We start from the raw sequence: 15063 nt of genomic DNA on the forward strand, positions 1-15063 counted from the left end.
GAAATAATTGCTATGCTTTTAACGGTGCATATACATGTTCATTATGACATTATGGAAAATAATGAACTTTATCACAATATGCTAATATTTTGAGAAGGACCTGTACATGTTCATTATGACAAGTATTTGATAAAAATTCAATGAAATGTATAAGTATTTAAACATTTATTGTATGAATTTTTCTTAAATTCTCACACCCTGTTTATACAATGATTCAAGTATTGAATTGTCACCTTCCCTAAAGAGATAGCTGATAACATCATGCTACTGTTCTAAAGTATATAATGCCAAAAAATGCAACCCTAAAGGTCCTTTAAAAAAAAAAAAAAAAATGCTACGCAAGCATGTCAATTATTTTTCTCTATTTTAACACTAGTACTATATGAAACCAAATCTTTCCTGCACAGAACTTAAGCTAAGTCCAAAGCTGGACTGAATAAGACACATTGTCGCCTCAAAGTAACAGAGTTTAGTGTGTTCACAGTATTTCTTTTTAAAGAATTGTTTGGAAACATGTTAACTTGGCATCTTTTAAATGCAATTTTATGTTCAAAACAGAACCGTGGTACATGCATGTCTTTTTATTCTAACTCTCAAAAAAGAAAGTGACAAGAAAATATCCCTTTTTTTTCACACAAATTACAGCTCCAAGTATCACAAATAAAACCTGAAGCTGGAAAGGATTTATATTCTGAAATAAATCATGTCTTCTTGTACTCCAACTAGAGTAGAGCACTACTAGTTTCCCTTTTGTACTAAACTATAGGAGAAGTAAAAAAAAAACAAAAAGCATGACATCACTGGCTCAAAAGCAGTATAATGGCTCTATACAAATGTGTTCAAAGCTTGGTCACTGTGTACACTTGGGCAGGCTGTCACTTAAATTCTGACCAGAAACATATGTTCCAAATGTTAATTTAAAAATACACTTTGTGGTGATACAAGCATTTGGTACCAGGCATGGGCCAGTATTAAGATTCTGACGGTGTGACCTTGGTTAAAATACCACAGTTTTCATCATGTTAATGTACACACAAAACATAAATGTTATAAATGCTTTTATTTAAAAAAAGCACAATTTATTTCTATGGCTGCAGTTAAAATATTGTTCCCAATCTTTAACATTTATAGTTTTGGTTTTGAATCATATTAGACTTAAGTAATGATGTAGAATAAACAACGTCTTAATGTAGTTGTAGTTTTCAAGAGCAAATTGTCCAGATAAGGATCCCTTTTGTCTGCTTGGGTAACTAGCCTGCAGTAGGCTGCTTTACACACATACTGCTCATAGCCTTCCAACTGTAGTTTTAAAATGCAATTACTTTAACATGACTGACATTTAGTTTCCATACTATGACAGTCAGCATTTTGCACAACAGGAAATATTTTCACACAGGAAAATTTGTCTATCCAATACAGAAAAGGTGCATTTCTTTCATTTAGCCAGCTGTCTGGCGCTGCTATTCTTGGTGTGGTGCAATGCTGTGTTACTCTATGCTTTATACATCAAGAGAAAACGATTACCGACCCATGCCTATTTATTACATGAGAGTGCCAAAGCATACTCAATTATCCAAGCTTTGTTCTTCAATTTTCACTCTAACAGTTGCAGTGAAGTAATCCCAGCACACTGTAAAACAAAGAAGCCAGTCGACCAGAGAAAGTCAAAGACCAACACAAAAAACTGCTGCAGCAAAGAAAGGCAGGTTTTGTCCAATCAGAGATCACGCTGTGCAGAGTTGGCGGATTGGAGGGATGTCACAGTAAGGCTGGGGTTCCATTACCTTTTTGGCCGCCTGTTCCTCTTCCACACCGTCCCCAATTACAACATACACTACTTTCCTGCCAAACCTTTGCATTATGCGCTCAAAGCAACTCTCTTTTCCTGCAAAAAACAAATGAACAAGGGGGAAGGAAGGAGGGTAACATGGTCAGAGGGGTCAAAGTTCAGAAGCTGTTTGTTTACCTGGCTGGCGGCATGCTCTTCATCCTTCCCATCGCCAATCACAACATATGTAATGTTAGTGCCAAAGCGGGAGACTATACGCTCAAAACAGCTCTCTTTGCCTGGAGACAAACAGATGGCTTTCACAGCTTTTCATTTGTTTAAGTGGGTGTAAAACAAAGGAAGGATGCATCAAGATATAAAGATTAAAGAAATGTTTCTTCTTTTTTACACAAAGGTGTGGTGCCATTTTTAATTAATTGGCAGAATATGAAATTTAAACACCGATGACACTGGCACTGAATTTTATCAGATTTTACCATGATTCTGTGACACCACTTAAGCATTGAATCAAGGTTGTTAAGTCATTGGTAACCCAAAAGTAATACTAATTGAGCCTGTACTCACCTGAGCTCGAATTTATACCTTCATTAACTAAATAAACATTGAGAGTGAAAATGTCTCCTTCTTTGCACAGCTTTTCTTTTTCAGTCTTATTGTTAAAGTATCTCTACTTTAACAATACTTTCTTTTTTTTTTTTTTTTCCTGCTCTCGGTGGAGGTGGATGCTTTTTCTCTGTCTCCGCACCCCTCCCATATCTGCCCTGCTTCAGCTCTGTGTCTTGTCTTTTTTTTTGGAGCCTCTTTTTGCACATCTTCCAAATTCTTCCAAAATATTGATTTGGTCAGCTGGTCTCTCAATGCAATTGATCAAATTTTTCTCGACGAGAAGACAGGGGTCGGGAGAGCCCACTTGCCCGGACGGGACATTGTTTTCCTCCAGATACACGATGGACTCCTGGCAGAAGTGGAGGATTGTGTGTCTGTCGATAATGTCAGTCGAGGATGTGGAAGATGTGTATATAATTGGATGTTTGATATCAGGATTTCTGCTTTTTGGAGTCAGCGGTTACCTGGCATATCGGGAATTTAGGAGAATGTCAGCAGCTGTTCTGGCCATTGTGAGGCTGCCTGGCATGTATGATGGGATCTTCAGAGCGATCAGCACTCAGACTGAGATGTTACGTGAGCTGAATCGCAGACTGGATGTGATCCTTATACAGGATCGCAGGCAGGTTGCGGTTCCTGGACTCAGGGTTGAAATGGGATAAATCTTGGAGAAAGCTGTTCGCTTGGATCTGGCAGAAAGACCAGGAATTTGGCTGTTTGGATTCGCCTTTGAGAAGCACCAGTGAGACTCTCAAGGCTGACGGAAAATTAAGAGTCAGCCTAACCCAAATAATTATTGTTTTTCTGAATCTGGCTCCCCTGCACGGCCTTGATGGCCGGCAATCTTCAACTTCTCCTGGATGTTATGTAAACATGACGCTCTGCTCCCTCTGCCCCCTCCCTTCCCTGAGGATATCTGTGGACCTGCTCAGAACTTTGTGGCCGGTTGATGTACATTCAAACGAACCATCAAGGACAATGGCCTCTGTGACAGTGCTTCATGGACTTACTTGCACACACTCACTTGCACACACGCACATGCTCAAGATAAACATTTGCACTCCTCACACCACCTTCACCGTTCCCGGCATGATGTTGTTTTGTAAATTTGTTGCTTCTTTGTGCTGAGGTTTTTTGCAATCTCAAACTGTATCCTGCTAAGGATAAAGTGTGAAATATGATTTTTTATCCCTCTACTTACCTAATGTGGCCTCTTTTCTCATCTAGCAAGGGCAGCGCCTGTGAGTGGGCAGCAAAGCCTCGGTGACCCGTCCCCCCCTTGTCTTGTGTCATGATGTATGTTTGGATGGGTTGTACTGGAATTCTAATTTCCCCTCGGGTATCAATAAAGTATCTTTGAATTTAATTGAAATAGATTATTCTAGTTAGCAGTGAAACCTAAGTATATTATAAGCAAATAAGAATGCACAAAACTTCTTGCTCAAAGAAAACGTGGCTTCATTAAATGTTCTGTAAAGTCACCTTTTTGACCACTAACACTGATGTACCTTTACTCTTTACCATCCTCCTAATTCTTCATATCAGAAAGATATATACACAACTGAAAATATACACTATATAAAGACACATATCCGCCTTTTCCACTGACTGACTTTAAGTTAAACTAAGTTTTTCCTGTTTGATGTAAGAATTACCAAATTATTCAAATTAGCTAAGTGCCAGAATGAGAGAATATTTTTCAGATGTTTCCACATACAAATGTCACTATGCAAAGGCTTAGTCCTGGCCTTGTAAGCTTCTGATTTACAAAAAATTAAGATAAATGCAGTCACAGATGTGGATGTATTTTAGGGCAGCGCTTCAAACACGCCGCCTTGTGTGACACCAAGATAAAACAAAAAAAAGTCAGCCAAGACATCAGGAAGGAACTTGTAGACCTTCAAAAGCCTTGTTGAATTTCAAATCCTTAAGATGCCACGTTCATCTGTTCAAGCAATTATATACAAGTATAAACAACATGGGTCCAGCTACAATAACATTCAGGAAGGAGGAGGGTTTTGTGTCTCATAGATGAACATGTTTTGGTGCGAAATGTGTGTTTGAAGACGTTGTAAAGATGCTGACTGATGTTGGTAAGAGTTTTCCATTATTCAAAGTGAATGAACATCCCAACTGACCTAAAATAGGAAAAGTTTAGTCTGATTTAATGTCGAACAAAAAAATAGGAATCTGTTTTCTTGTGCAGTGTATGTAAATATCTGGCTTCGACAATAAATCCTTGTACAGCCTTTTTTCTATTAGACATTTAGTTGTTTTTAAACAATGTTTTTTCCTCTGACTGTAAATATGAGCAAATTTAAGTCAGTATATAAAAACTCATCAGCCGTACTTGAATTGGATTTTCCCTCGTCTTTCCATTGAAAAAAATTGGCTAAGAGAAACAGGACTTGTTATATTTAAACACCAGGGAAACAGGAAGCCTTTTTCCCAGTTAGCACATTCCAAAGGTCACCTGTGAAACAGACTGAGATGTACTTTTAAGAATCCACATTCAGTGAAAACATTAAATACAACAACCTAGTTTGAGTTTCTGATAATTTTTTTTCCTGTAAAACTCTGTAAAAAAAATTAATAATCCATTAAACTATTTTAAGAACACAGGAAAACCTTAGTGTGACACCAACTAATGCAATGAAAAATAACAAACTGCAAGAACAATGCAAACTGCTTAAGCAGTGTTTAAATGCATCTGTGGTCCAAACTCAAATGGGTCTTCACAACATCGAGCAAAATCGCCCCTACATTCTATAGATTTGTCTTCCAAGGAGTCAGACTTGCTCGTAATCATTTATAAGGCTTAAAATAGTTTTTTTGTTTTTTTCTGGTCTCACGTAGAGAGATGCATTAATCATAATTTTGTAACCAATTTTAAATGTCCATGTTTTATAAAGCTTTGGCTTCCTGATACCAGTATTAGCCAATTCTGGTCTCTATAAAAACCAAATTACAAGAACATATAAGAATCATGTGGAAAATATTTTTCTAGCCTTTTTGTCATGAGCAATCTGGGATTAGGTTTTATACCTCACTGCTGTAAGAGAGAGCAGTGGCAGTAAAAGAGGGGTTTCCTCTTTTTGTTTTAAACTAAATGATTATTGAGTTTTAACATTATAAACTGGCTGAAGGTAATATTAACATTTCGGAGTGGCCCATCAAAATTCCTGACTTTAATCTGATAGAGAATATTTGGAGAGGGCTAAAGATTAGGGTCATATAAAGGAAACCTTCCAACCTCGAAGACTCTCAGCGCATCACCAAGGATCCATCATCACAAGGACATCGGAAACATGCAAAAAGCTGGTCAGTATTTGGGCATCCCATCTTTTCATGTAAATAAAAAACAGTCCCATTTCCTACAAGCTTCTTGGTTGGATGAAAACAATTTTAATTTTAAAGCTGCCTTGTATATGAATAATTTTAGCCATGCGGGAACAGTCTCCATAGATATACTCTATAGAATCACCTTTGTGGTTTCCAAAAGGCCAGCCAGCATTTTCAAATCACAAGAAAGCTACACACAGCCGTCCTGTTATCTGTTGAATGTCTTGCTCTCTCTCGCAGCCAGCAGAAGCATAAACATGCCTCATTGTGTCGAAGGAATTTTGTTTTTAAACAGCTTCTGATTTCCCTGTGCTTCCACTGACTTAATTTCAAACTGAAAGAGACAGAAAATATTATACCATTTCTTAACAATTGATGCACCACAAATGACAACACTGAAGAGTGTTGTTAACACTACCTGGTAGTGGTCATTATGATGGGTTATTACTCCTAGAAAGATATAATTTTTGAGTTTCCAACTTGCCATTCTTAAGTCAGGACCAAACAAGCTGAAAATCAGCCAATTTTGGTGGCCCGACAAATCCTTGGTGCATCTCTACTTTTTATGATAACATTCCTTTTTAGCTTGGACAATAAAGGAAGAAAATGAGGGATGGCTTACAGTATGAAGTTACTGCACTTTTTTTTACTTTGGTTTTGTTGAAAATTATGTTATTCATGCCATAAAATAAAGAAAAAACATAATGGATTCCCTTTTTTAGATTCCAAAGGTTCTTTCATTCCACATTTCAACTTATTTTTTACAAAAACTATAACCCATTCAGGTGGATATGCTGAAATAGGTGTGGTCGTTGATGTGTGTGTCTGGGTCTTACCTATTTTTGTTGCACTGTAAATGTTTTCAATGGGGAAAACAGATCCAAGACTATACAGAAGAACTTTAGCCAGCGCCGGTATGAGCTGGGTTGTTGTTACCAACACATTTACACAGTTACTCCTGTAGACAAGAGGGACATAACAGAAAACTTTATGCATAGCATAGGTTTTTATTTATGCTCTTTGGTGTGGATGCTATTTATTGACCGTCCTCAGAAATAAGAACAAGCAGCTCAGTATATGAGTGACAGAGTGAGGATAAAAAATAAGTGGGAACCTTGAGCTGATGATGGACAGGGACTTGAGTGCATGGGTGAGCCAGGAATCAGTCAGAGCCTCCACCTCTGCTCTGAGCTGCAGCCAGGCATCTCTCTTTGCTGGGCCCAGCAGCCCTTTAACAGAACAAATCAAATCACTACCTTATTTTTTTTCAAAGTGTCAGACTTTAAAACAATTAGATGAATTGATGTGGGCCTTTCTTGAAATGTAACATTTTGATTCCCTGGTTCAAATTTAGTAAAGCCTAGAAAAGTTGTCAATTAATATAATATTAGCTTAGTAAAATACTTTTACTTCTAAGTTTGCTCTAAGTTAATCCTCAAAGATTTATGGCCCCAGCAACAATGAAAGTTGTATACAGTTTGTATACACTCATCATTAACATGAATGTCTTTGTTGAGCGTTTGATGTTTTATTTGAACTGCTCTATTTTCAGACTATTCGCTTTCAGACTGGCACTATTGTACAATCTACAGCTGCAGTGATTTTTAAAAACACAAGATTGAATTTATAGTGAATTTCTCTAATTCATGTGGATATAAATAAATTATTATATATCCAAGTATTTTAATAAGTGGTGCTAAAGGTTCTTGTCTTTGCACTTGACAAGACCAGGGTCTATTACCTTTTTATTGGCTTTTTGCACCCATTAGATTTTCTTTATTAACCTAAAAAGAAATTCCAACATGGCCATTTAAACAAACAGGTCATTTAGACAAGCCACCACTCTGCCATGGTCTGAAAGAAGACCTACTGTAAGTTCTTAGGCTCAAATGAAGGAAAATGTTTTAGGATAATTATTAGGATCGCAGGAACCACCAACCCTGCCATGAACTTGAAACTACCGGAACACCAGTGTTTTACAGTCAGAGGCCCAAGAAGGAAGACCCTGCTTCAAAATTGTACACCTTTTAGCTCTGCACAAATTGCAAGCAACTGACATGCATGGTGGTGGTATTATTATAGTGTGGGACCATTTTGCTGCGAGTGGTACTGGTTTATTCTGCAAAGACAATGAAACAGTGAATCAAGAGGACTACCTTTAAATTCTTCGCCTTCAAATGAACAGCGAGATGGTTAAAACTTGGACCCAGTAGGGTGTTTCAACATAACAAGGATCCCAAGCACTCATGTAAACTGGTCTGGGATGTATAAAGCAGGCCAATATTAATTTCTGGAATGGCATTCCAGAAAGCCCCAAAGAAATTCATGATAAATTCAAGAAATCTTGAAATCTTTCCTGTTATGTGTAATACATTTGTGCCAGTGATGAGCTTATGCAAACTTGTTAACAGAACTGCATCTTTTAATAATGACTCAAGGTGACCTCCCAAAGCTCATTCATAAACTGCTCCCTTGATTTCTAATCCTTCACATTTCAGTTCGCTATAGCTCAAAATAAAACTATAAACCCTTTCTTGAACAATGTCTCTTTTCAACTTGCGACCAACAGATTCCATGTAAGTCGGCTTACCCCCTACATTGTTTTTGTATGTGCTATACAACTCTTTAACCCGTCGGTAGCGGAAGGCCAGCTTCCTCATCCAATCGACCCCACCGCGGACCCCCGTAGCCAGGCACAGGTTGGCGCTGGTTGCAGCTGCATGGAAGCCATCAGTTGCAAAACTGTAAGTACTGTCAATAATAATGATATGTTTTATTTGAAATGTCTGCTCTGTTAGAAAAAAAGCTTAATTATTATTAGTTATCATGTAAAGTCATTTGTATAAAGCAATTTAAAACAACTTTTAGGAGCAAGAGAGCTAACGAAGAGTGAGTTTCCCCCAGGAACAAAACTAATCAGTAGCTCCCATTTTTGCAGGACATTTAAATGTTAAACAGTCACCTTAAGTCTTGGCCATTGTCATCTGATGACACATCATCAATATGTACCTGATCACATTCCTGCATTCAAACAAAGACATAAATGCAACAATTATACCACCAAGAACATTTTCACATTTTCGTTTCACATTTAGTCGCGTTGCATTCACAAACTCCCATATGTTTTACTAGGATTTATGTGACAGACCAACACAAAGTAGTGCATCATTGTGAAGGAGAGCTCTGTTGAAATTAATTTAATTGGAGTATTGGAGTAGTTATGCACTCCAGAAATCTGGCATTATTAGAAGTGTACCAAGAAAGTAGAAAGAGAAACAATATTGTAGCTTGCCATAAGCCATGCAGGGAACACAACAAACATGTGGAAGAAGGTTCTCTGGTCAAAATGTAACTTTTTGGCCAGCATGCAAAATGCTAACACTGCATCTCCTCTGGGAAACATGGTGGTGGCAGGATCATGCTGCGGAGATGCATTTCTCCATCAGGGACAGGGAAGCAGGTCATCAAAGTTCATGGATGGAGTAAAATATAAGGCAATACTGGAAGACAAACTATTAGAGGCTTCAAAAGGCTTGGGACAGGAGTCGAAGTTCACCTTCCAACATGAATTCACAAAACACACAGACAAGCTACAGTAACATGATTTAGATCAGACCTGCATATTCCATGTGTCAGAATAGCCCGATCAAATTCCAGACCTAAAATAAAGACTTGAAAATTGATGTTCACAGATGTGGCCACTTCGATCTGACTGAGCTTAGCTATTTTGCAAAGAAGAGTGAACAAAACTTTCAGTCACACAGACCCCACCTTTCTGCTTTTTATTTCTATATATTAAAAAAGTAAAAATCATGTTTTCATTTCCTTCCACCTTATAATTATACTCTACTTTGTTAAAATACATTAACGTTTGTAGTTGTTTGGTACAAAATTTAAAATGAGTTCCAGTTGCATGATTGTACCTTTACATATAACTAGCACCTTATCAAGATTCAGGCCTTAGTGTTTTTCTTACCACTAGAGGGCAGTAGTTGTATATTAATATGTAAAAACCATGTTTGATGTTTGTCTTGATGCTAAATCCCTAGGCAGGTCATATTAAATATGTTACATGTGTTTTTTGTGTCAGTATGTCATGTTTATCTCTCACCTCCAGGTCATTAAAGAATAAGTGTGTGTCAGCCAAGTTGAAGATCATCTCTTCCATCCTCAGACCAAGTGTTACTGCCATTGGAGGGTCCTAAAATGACAAAAATTATGACAAGATTACTATCAAAAACGTTATCATCTGAAAGGATGTTCAATGAGGTCAGCTGTGAAAATCATTTTGCAAGCGACACACTTTGCCAATTCTCACCTCTACCCACCCATCCCCACTGGTGTTGGTACATTCTGCTCATCACAGCAGATGCTGACAGACAAGCTGCACTTGCCCTGTCCCATCAACATTCCTAAAACTTGCAAGGAGGGGGGAGCAAAATGAAGTGTGTGCGTCCCGTCCTGTGCGTACTGCAACGAGTCAGTACCCTCTGGGAGACAGATCCTATAGTTTATTTGGTATGTGAATGGTTTGAGTGTGTGTGTTTGGAAGAACGCAGCCTGGCCTACCAGCCTGGGTCTCAGCTGCAAAAACCATCATCTGCAATGGGTCAGCGAGGGTCGACAGCTTGCTGCACAATTTGCTGACACTATCAGATGACTAGAATAGAAAGATACTAACAGGAGGGTGAGGGAAAGTTAAAAAGAAGGGCTCATGCACTGACTTGATTAAGGAGCATAAGAAAAAGTAGAAAAGTGATGAAATACGTGTTTTCAAAATACAAAGTTTATAATTTACTCGCTTTCCTGTCAGTAAGATAATAACTATTCAACTGGAAAATCACCAAGTATGTGCTTTTGGTTCTCCATAAAGTCCAAAGCAGCTTACTTTTAATCTTTTTGTCAAAAATAGCTTAACAAGCACCACTCTTCATCCATATTTTAAAAAAATAACCTATCAAGCTCATTTGCACATTGCACAAAGTTACAGCTGAGATATATTCTGATATGAATGTGACTAACTTTATGTCCAGCCATGCTGGACAGATGTGGCCCAAAAAGCTATCTTTAAGAGGGGATTTAGGTCCTATAGTTTCTGTATCATTAGTGTAAATGGTATTTTGGGCATGCGGCAAACAAAAGCAGTTGTCCATATCACCAGAAGATAAGGTGAAAATCTGTCCAATATTTTAACAGCTTTATGAATCCAAGAACTGGCATATGTGTTGTTAATAAGATCAAGAGTTTTCTAGAACAACCAATCTGGTTTTGGTTTAATGTATCAAGAATAGTAAGCTTGGGTTTACAGGTTGTTTATATGTTACTCTTAATTTCATCTTTCCATATCAACTTTGATGTGACGTTTTCATCTTAAATCAGTTCAGTTCTAATTTCTGATGAAAAATTCTACTTTGGTTGATTTTAAAATAGTTTCCAATTCCATCTAGTTTGAGAAAAAGAAAATACATCAACCTGTGTCATCTTGAGAAAACGTGCTTAGTTAGCAAGATGATGTGTTAGCAAGCCTCTTTTTCCTCAAGGTAGTCTTGAAAATATTTGTTTTTTGTAGGGATCGTTTTCCTTTTAATCCTTAGCTTTTATGGGTCACTATACAGATTTTATTCATGCAGAAAAATTAAATTGTTCAGTTGTGACTGGAGACAAACATCAACTTGGATATTTTAGACTTTTGACATATTCTGAAAAGTAAACTGGAATAAATGCACTGAAGAAACTTTGTCGTCACATCAGAAAAAAGTGACTATTATTATACATTATACATTTTTTAATCTAGCATACCCTAATATGATTATGCTTAAGGTCTCCTAGCACTTGAGCCATTAAAAATTGTGCTGGTTCAAAGGATGTTATAAAAACCTCCTTAAGTTTAAAGGTAGTCATAATGGTGTTATGCTCCTAAGACTTGCCAAATATTCTGTTTTTCATATCCCTCTCTGGCTCCTGCCACCTATACAGCAGCATTTTCCTTACATTCATCCTACTGTGTATGTCCACCATTTGGCAAACCCTGGTCCCTAGATTGGACCACACAGGATGGAACAACATGCTAGCTCTTCGATTCACATAAATAACATGTTATCTTGTTTTCTACACAAGATGACACTGTTAAATGGGCACATTAGCTGCATGAAAACGTCCTCTTCATCATTGTCTAAAAATGTGATGTTAGAGCTTTTCTTTGACAATCTGGCAGGGACTTGCGGCATTCAAAATGGTGTCTGTGGTGTCTAACTCACCATTTCCTTAAGTTCCTTCTACAAGCACAACTTATCCTGGATATAATTGGGAATTGGGCACAGTTTGGAGTTGTGCGCACTACGTCACAATTTTGATCCCTACGCCATCAGGAAATACAGCGGTACTGATTCCAAATATGCAATTTTCTGCTGCATGTATGAGCGACCACCACCATAATCAACCACCAAGACCCCACTAAGGACATTTTGCAGATACTCAAAAGAGTTGGAAATCTCTCACAGCTTGTTCATGCATAATGGAGTTAATAATACCACTCAGAAAACCTTACCTAGACCATGCAAGGACCATCCACGTTCCGGTGGTTTTTGACGACATAGCATGGTCTTAATCTGGTCGAAAGGGGCCCTTACTGATTCATTCAGCAAATCTTATAACAAGATTGCAGTTCTCAAGCTAAAAAATTCCCTCTTTGTTTCTCCATAATAAGTACAGCAGGAACCAAGCTGGATCGACCACTAAATCCACATGTGTTTCCATATCCCACCCACACACACACCAATTTAAAACTCATCAGGATGTCTCTCATACCCATTAAAGCCAATTTGCCGAACATTAAATGTTTAAGAAAAATGCTGCGCAAATAGGAAGCTCTTCAGTACCCACAAACTGTATCTGTAAAACTTCTAGAGCTGTGCAGGTCTGGCTCCTAACTGTGTGTGTGCTCTGCCAGTTTTTGTTCTACTGCCAACAGGATCAGGATATCAGAACCGAGCAGGTTTTAAAAAGCCTTTACAGGCAGGCTGGTAGCTGCAGTTGTGCACACAGGAACAACGTCACCCAGTAAATAAATGTAGCCTTGGCTGCGAAGCATAATCCACGATCAGAGCCAGGAGCTATTAAAATAAAGGGAAGTATAAACAGTGTAGCTGGTGTGTGATAAAGTGAGACCACCAAATACGTTTAGAGAAAATTGGAATAAACATTACTCAGAGTAAGAAATTAGCACATAATTTTCAATGGTTGTGATTAAGCAAACGAATGCATTGACAGTTATTAATAGTTTCATTTAAAGACACATTTTTCTGTGTATGCAATCATAAATTGACCGTAACATTCCTGCAGCAGTTAATGTAACTCAAGTAATCTACTGAGAGAAATAAAGTCACATAGAGGGCTTATTCTGTTATTTTCGAGTACATTTTCTGTAATCTCTGAGCTGGTGAATTTTCCATCAAACTGGTTCCAGGATTAAACAGAACCAGGTGCTTACCTCGCACTAGTTCTGTGTCCACTGCCAAAAGAGCAGTACTATCTTAGTGCTTACTTTGAAATAAAATACAAACTTCAAAACTTATAGAAAAACTTTCACAAAATGTGCATCACTGCTGGAATAACATACAGGTCCTTCTCAAAATATTAGCATATTGTGATAAAGTTTATTATTTTCCATAATGTCATGATGAAAATTTAACATTCATATATTTTAGATTCATTGCACACTAACTGAAATATTTCAGGTATTTTATTGTCTTAATACGGATGATTTTGGCATACAGCTCATGAAAACCCAAAATTCCTATCTCACAAAATTAGCATATCATTAAAAGGGTCTCTAAACGAGCTATGAACCTAATCATCTGAATCAACGAGTTAACTCTAAACACCTGCAGAAGATTCCTGAGGCCTTTAAAACTCCCAGCCTGGTTCATCACTCAAAACCCCAATCATGGGTAAGACTGCCGACCTGACTGCTGTCCAGAAGGCCACTATTGACACCCTCAAGCAAGAGGATAAGACACAGAAAGAAATTTCTGAACGAATAGGCTGTTCCCAGAGTGCTGTATCAAGGCACCTCAGTGGGAAGTCTGTGGGAAGGAAAAAGTGTGGCAGAAAACGCTGCACAATGAGAAGAGGTGACCGGACCCTGAGGAAGATTGTGGAGAAGGGCCGATTCCAGACCTTGGGGGACCTGCGGAAGCAGTGGACTGAGTCTGGAGTAGAAACATCCAGAGCCACCGTGCACAGGCGTGTGCAGGAAATGGGCTACAGGTGCCGCATTCCCCAGGTCAAGCCACTTTTGAACCAGAAACAGAAGGCAGAAGCGCCTGACCTGGGCTACAGAGAAGCAGCACTGGACTGTTGCTCAGTGGTCCAAAGTACTTTTTTCGGATGAAAGCAAATTCTGCATGTCATTCGGAAATCAAGGTGCCAGAGTCTGGAGGAAGACTGGGGAGAAGGAAATGCCAAAATGCCAGAAGTCCAGTGTCAAGTACCCACAGTCAGTGATGGTCTGGGGTGCCGTGTCAGCTGCTGGTGTTGGTCCACTGTGTTTTATCAAGGGCAGGGTCAATGCAGCTAGCTATCAGGAGATTTTGGAGCACTTCATGCTTCCATCTGCTGAAAAGCTTTATGGAGATGAAGATTTCATTTTTCAGCACAACCTGGCACCTGCTCACAGTGCCAAAACCACTGGTAAATGGTTTACTGACCATGGTATCACTGTGCTCAATTGGCCTGCCAGCTCTCCTGACCTGAACCCCATAGAGAATCTGTGGGATATTGTGAAGAAAACGTTGAGAGACTCAAGACCCAACACTCTGGATGAGCTAAAGGCCGCTATCGAAGCATCCTGGGCCTCCATAAGACCTCAGCAGTGCCACAGGCTGATTGCCTCCATGCCACGCCGCATTGAAGCAGTCATTTCTGCAAAAGGATTCCCGACAAAGTATTGAGTGCATAACTGTACATGATTATTTGAAGGTTGACGTTTTTTGTATTAAAAACACTTTTCTTTTATTGGTCGGATGAAATATGCTAATTTTGTGAGATAGGAAGTTTGGGTTTTCATGAGCTGTATGCCAAAATCATCTGTATTAAGACAATAAAAGACCTGAAATATTTCAGTTAGTGTGCAATGAATCTAAAATATATGAATGTTAAATTTTCATCATGACATTATGGAAAATAATTAACTTTATCACAATATGCTAATATTTTGAGAAGGATCTGTAAGTTCTAGAAACATGGTAAATGTAGGTCAGTGCATTGCAAAGAGCTGTTTTCAACTGAGTTTAATAGTTTGACTCAGTTTATAAAAACTATGTTTC

General features: G+C 38.3%; 1 protein-coding gene across 7 annotated transcripts in view; it reads right to left on the reverse strand.

Annotated features, from left to right (window-relative positions):
• The window catches only part of eya4 (EYA transcriptional coactivator and phosphatase 4), a 64306-nt gene that overhangs the window by 1151 nt on the left and 48092 nt on the right, over positions 1 to 15063 (reverse strand). For 4 of the 7 annotated variants that reach the window (XM_047388251.1, XM_047388248.1, XM_047388252.1 and 1 more), the window contains 6 exons: positions 9849 to 9938; positions 8700 to 8758; positions 8328 to 8488; positions 6852 to 6966; positions 6574 to 6695; positions 1785 to 1885 (listed from right to left, as the gene is read on the reverse strand). In XM_047388251.1, the coding sequence (XP_047244207.1) occupies positions 1785 to 1885; positions 6574 to 6695; positions 6852 to 6966; positions 8328 to 8488; positions 8700 to 8758; positions 9849 to 9938 (648 nt within the window). Of the gene's footprint in view, positions 1 to 1784; positions 1886 to 1966; positions 2068 to 6573; positions 6696 to 6851; positions 6967 to 8327; positions 8489 to 8699; positions 8759 to 9848; positions 9939 to 15063 lie in introns of those variants that run through there. The other 3 variants (XR_007041814.1, XM_047388249.1, XM_047388253.1) reach the window with 3 other exon arrangements.

This window comes from Girardinichthys multiradiatus, chromosome 15, assembly GCF_021462225.1.
Source record: "Girardinichthys multiradiatus isolate DD_20200921_A chromosome 15, DD_fGirMul_XY1, whole genome shotgun sequence".
In the NCBI taxonomy this organism is placed as follows: Eukaryota; Metazoa; Chordata; class Actinopteri; order Cyprinodontiformes; family Goodeidae; genus Girardinichthys; species Girardinichthys multiradiatus.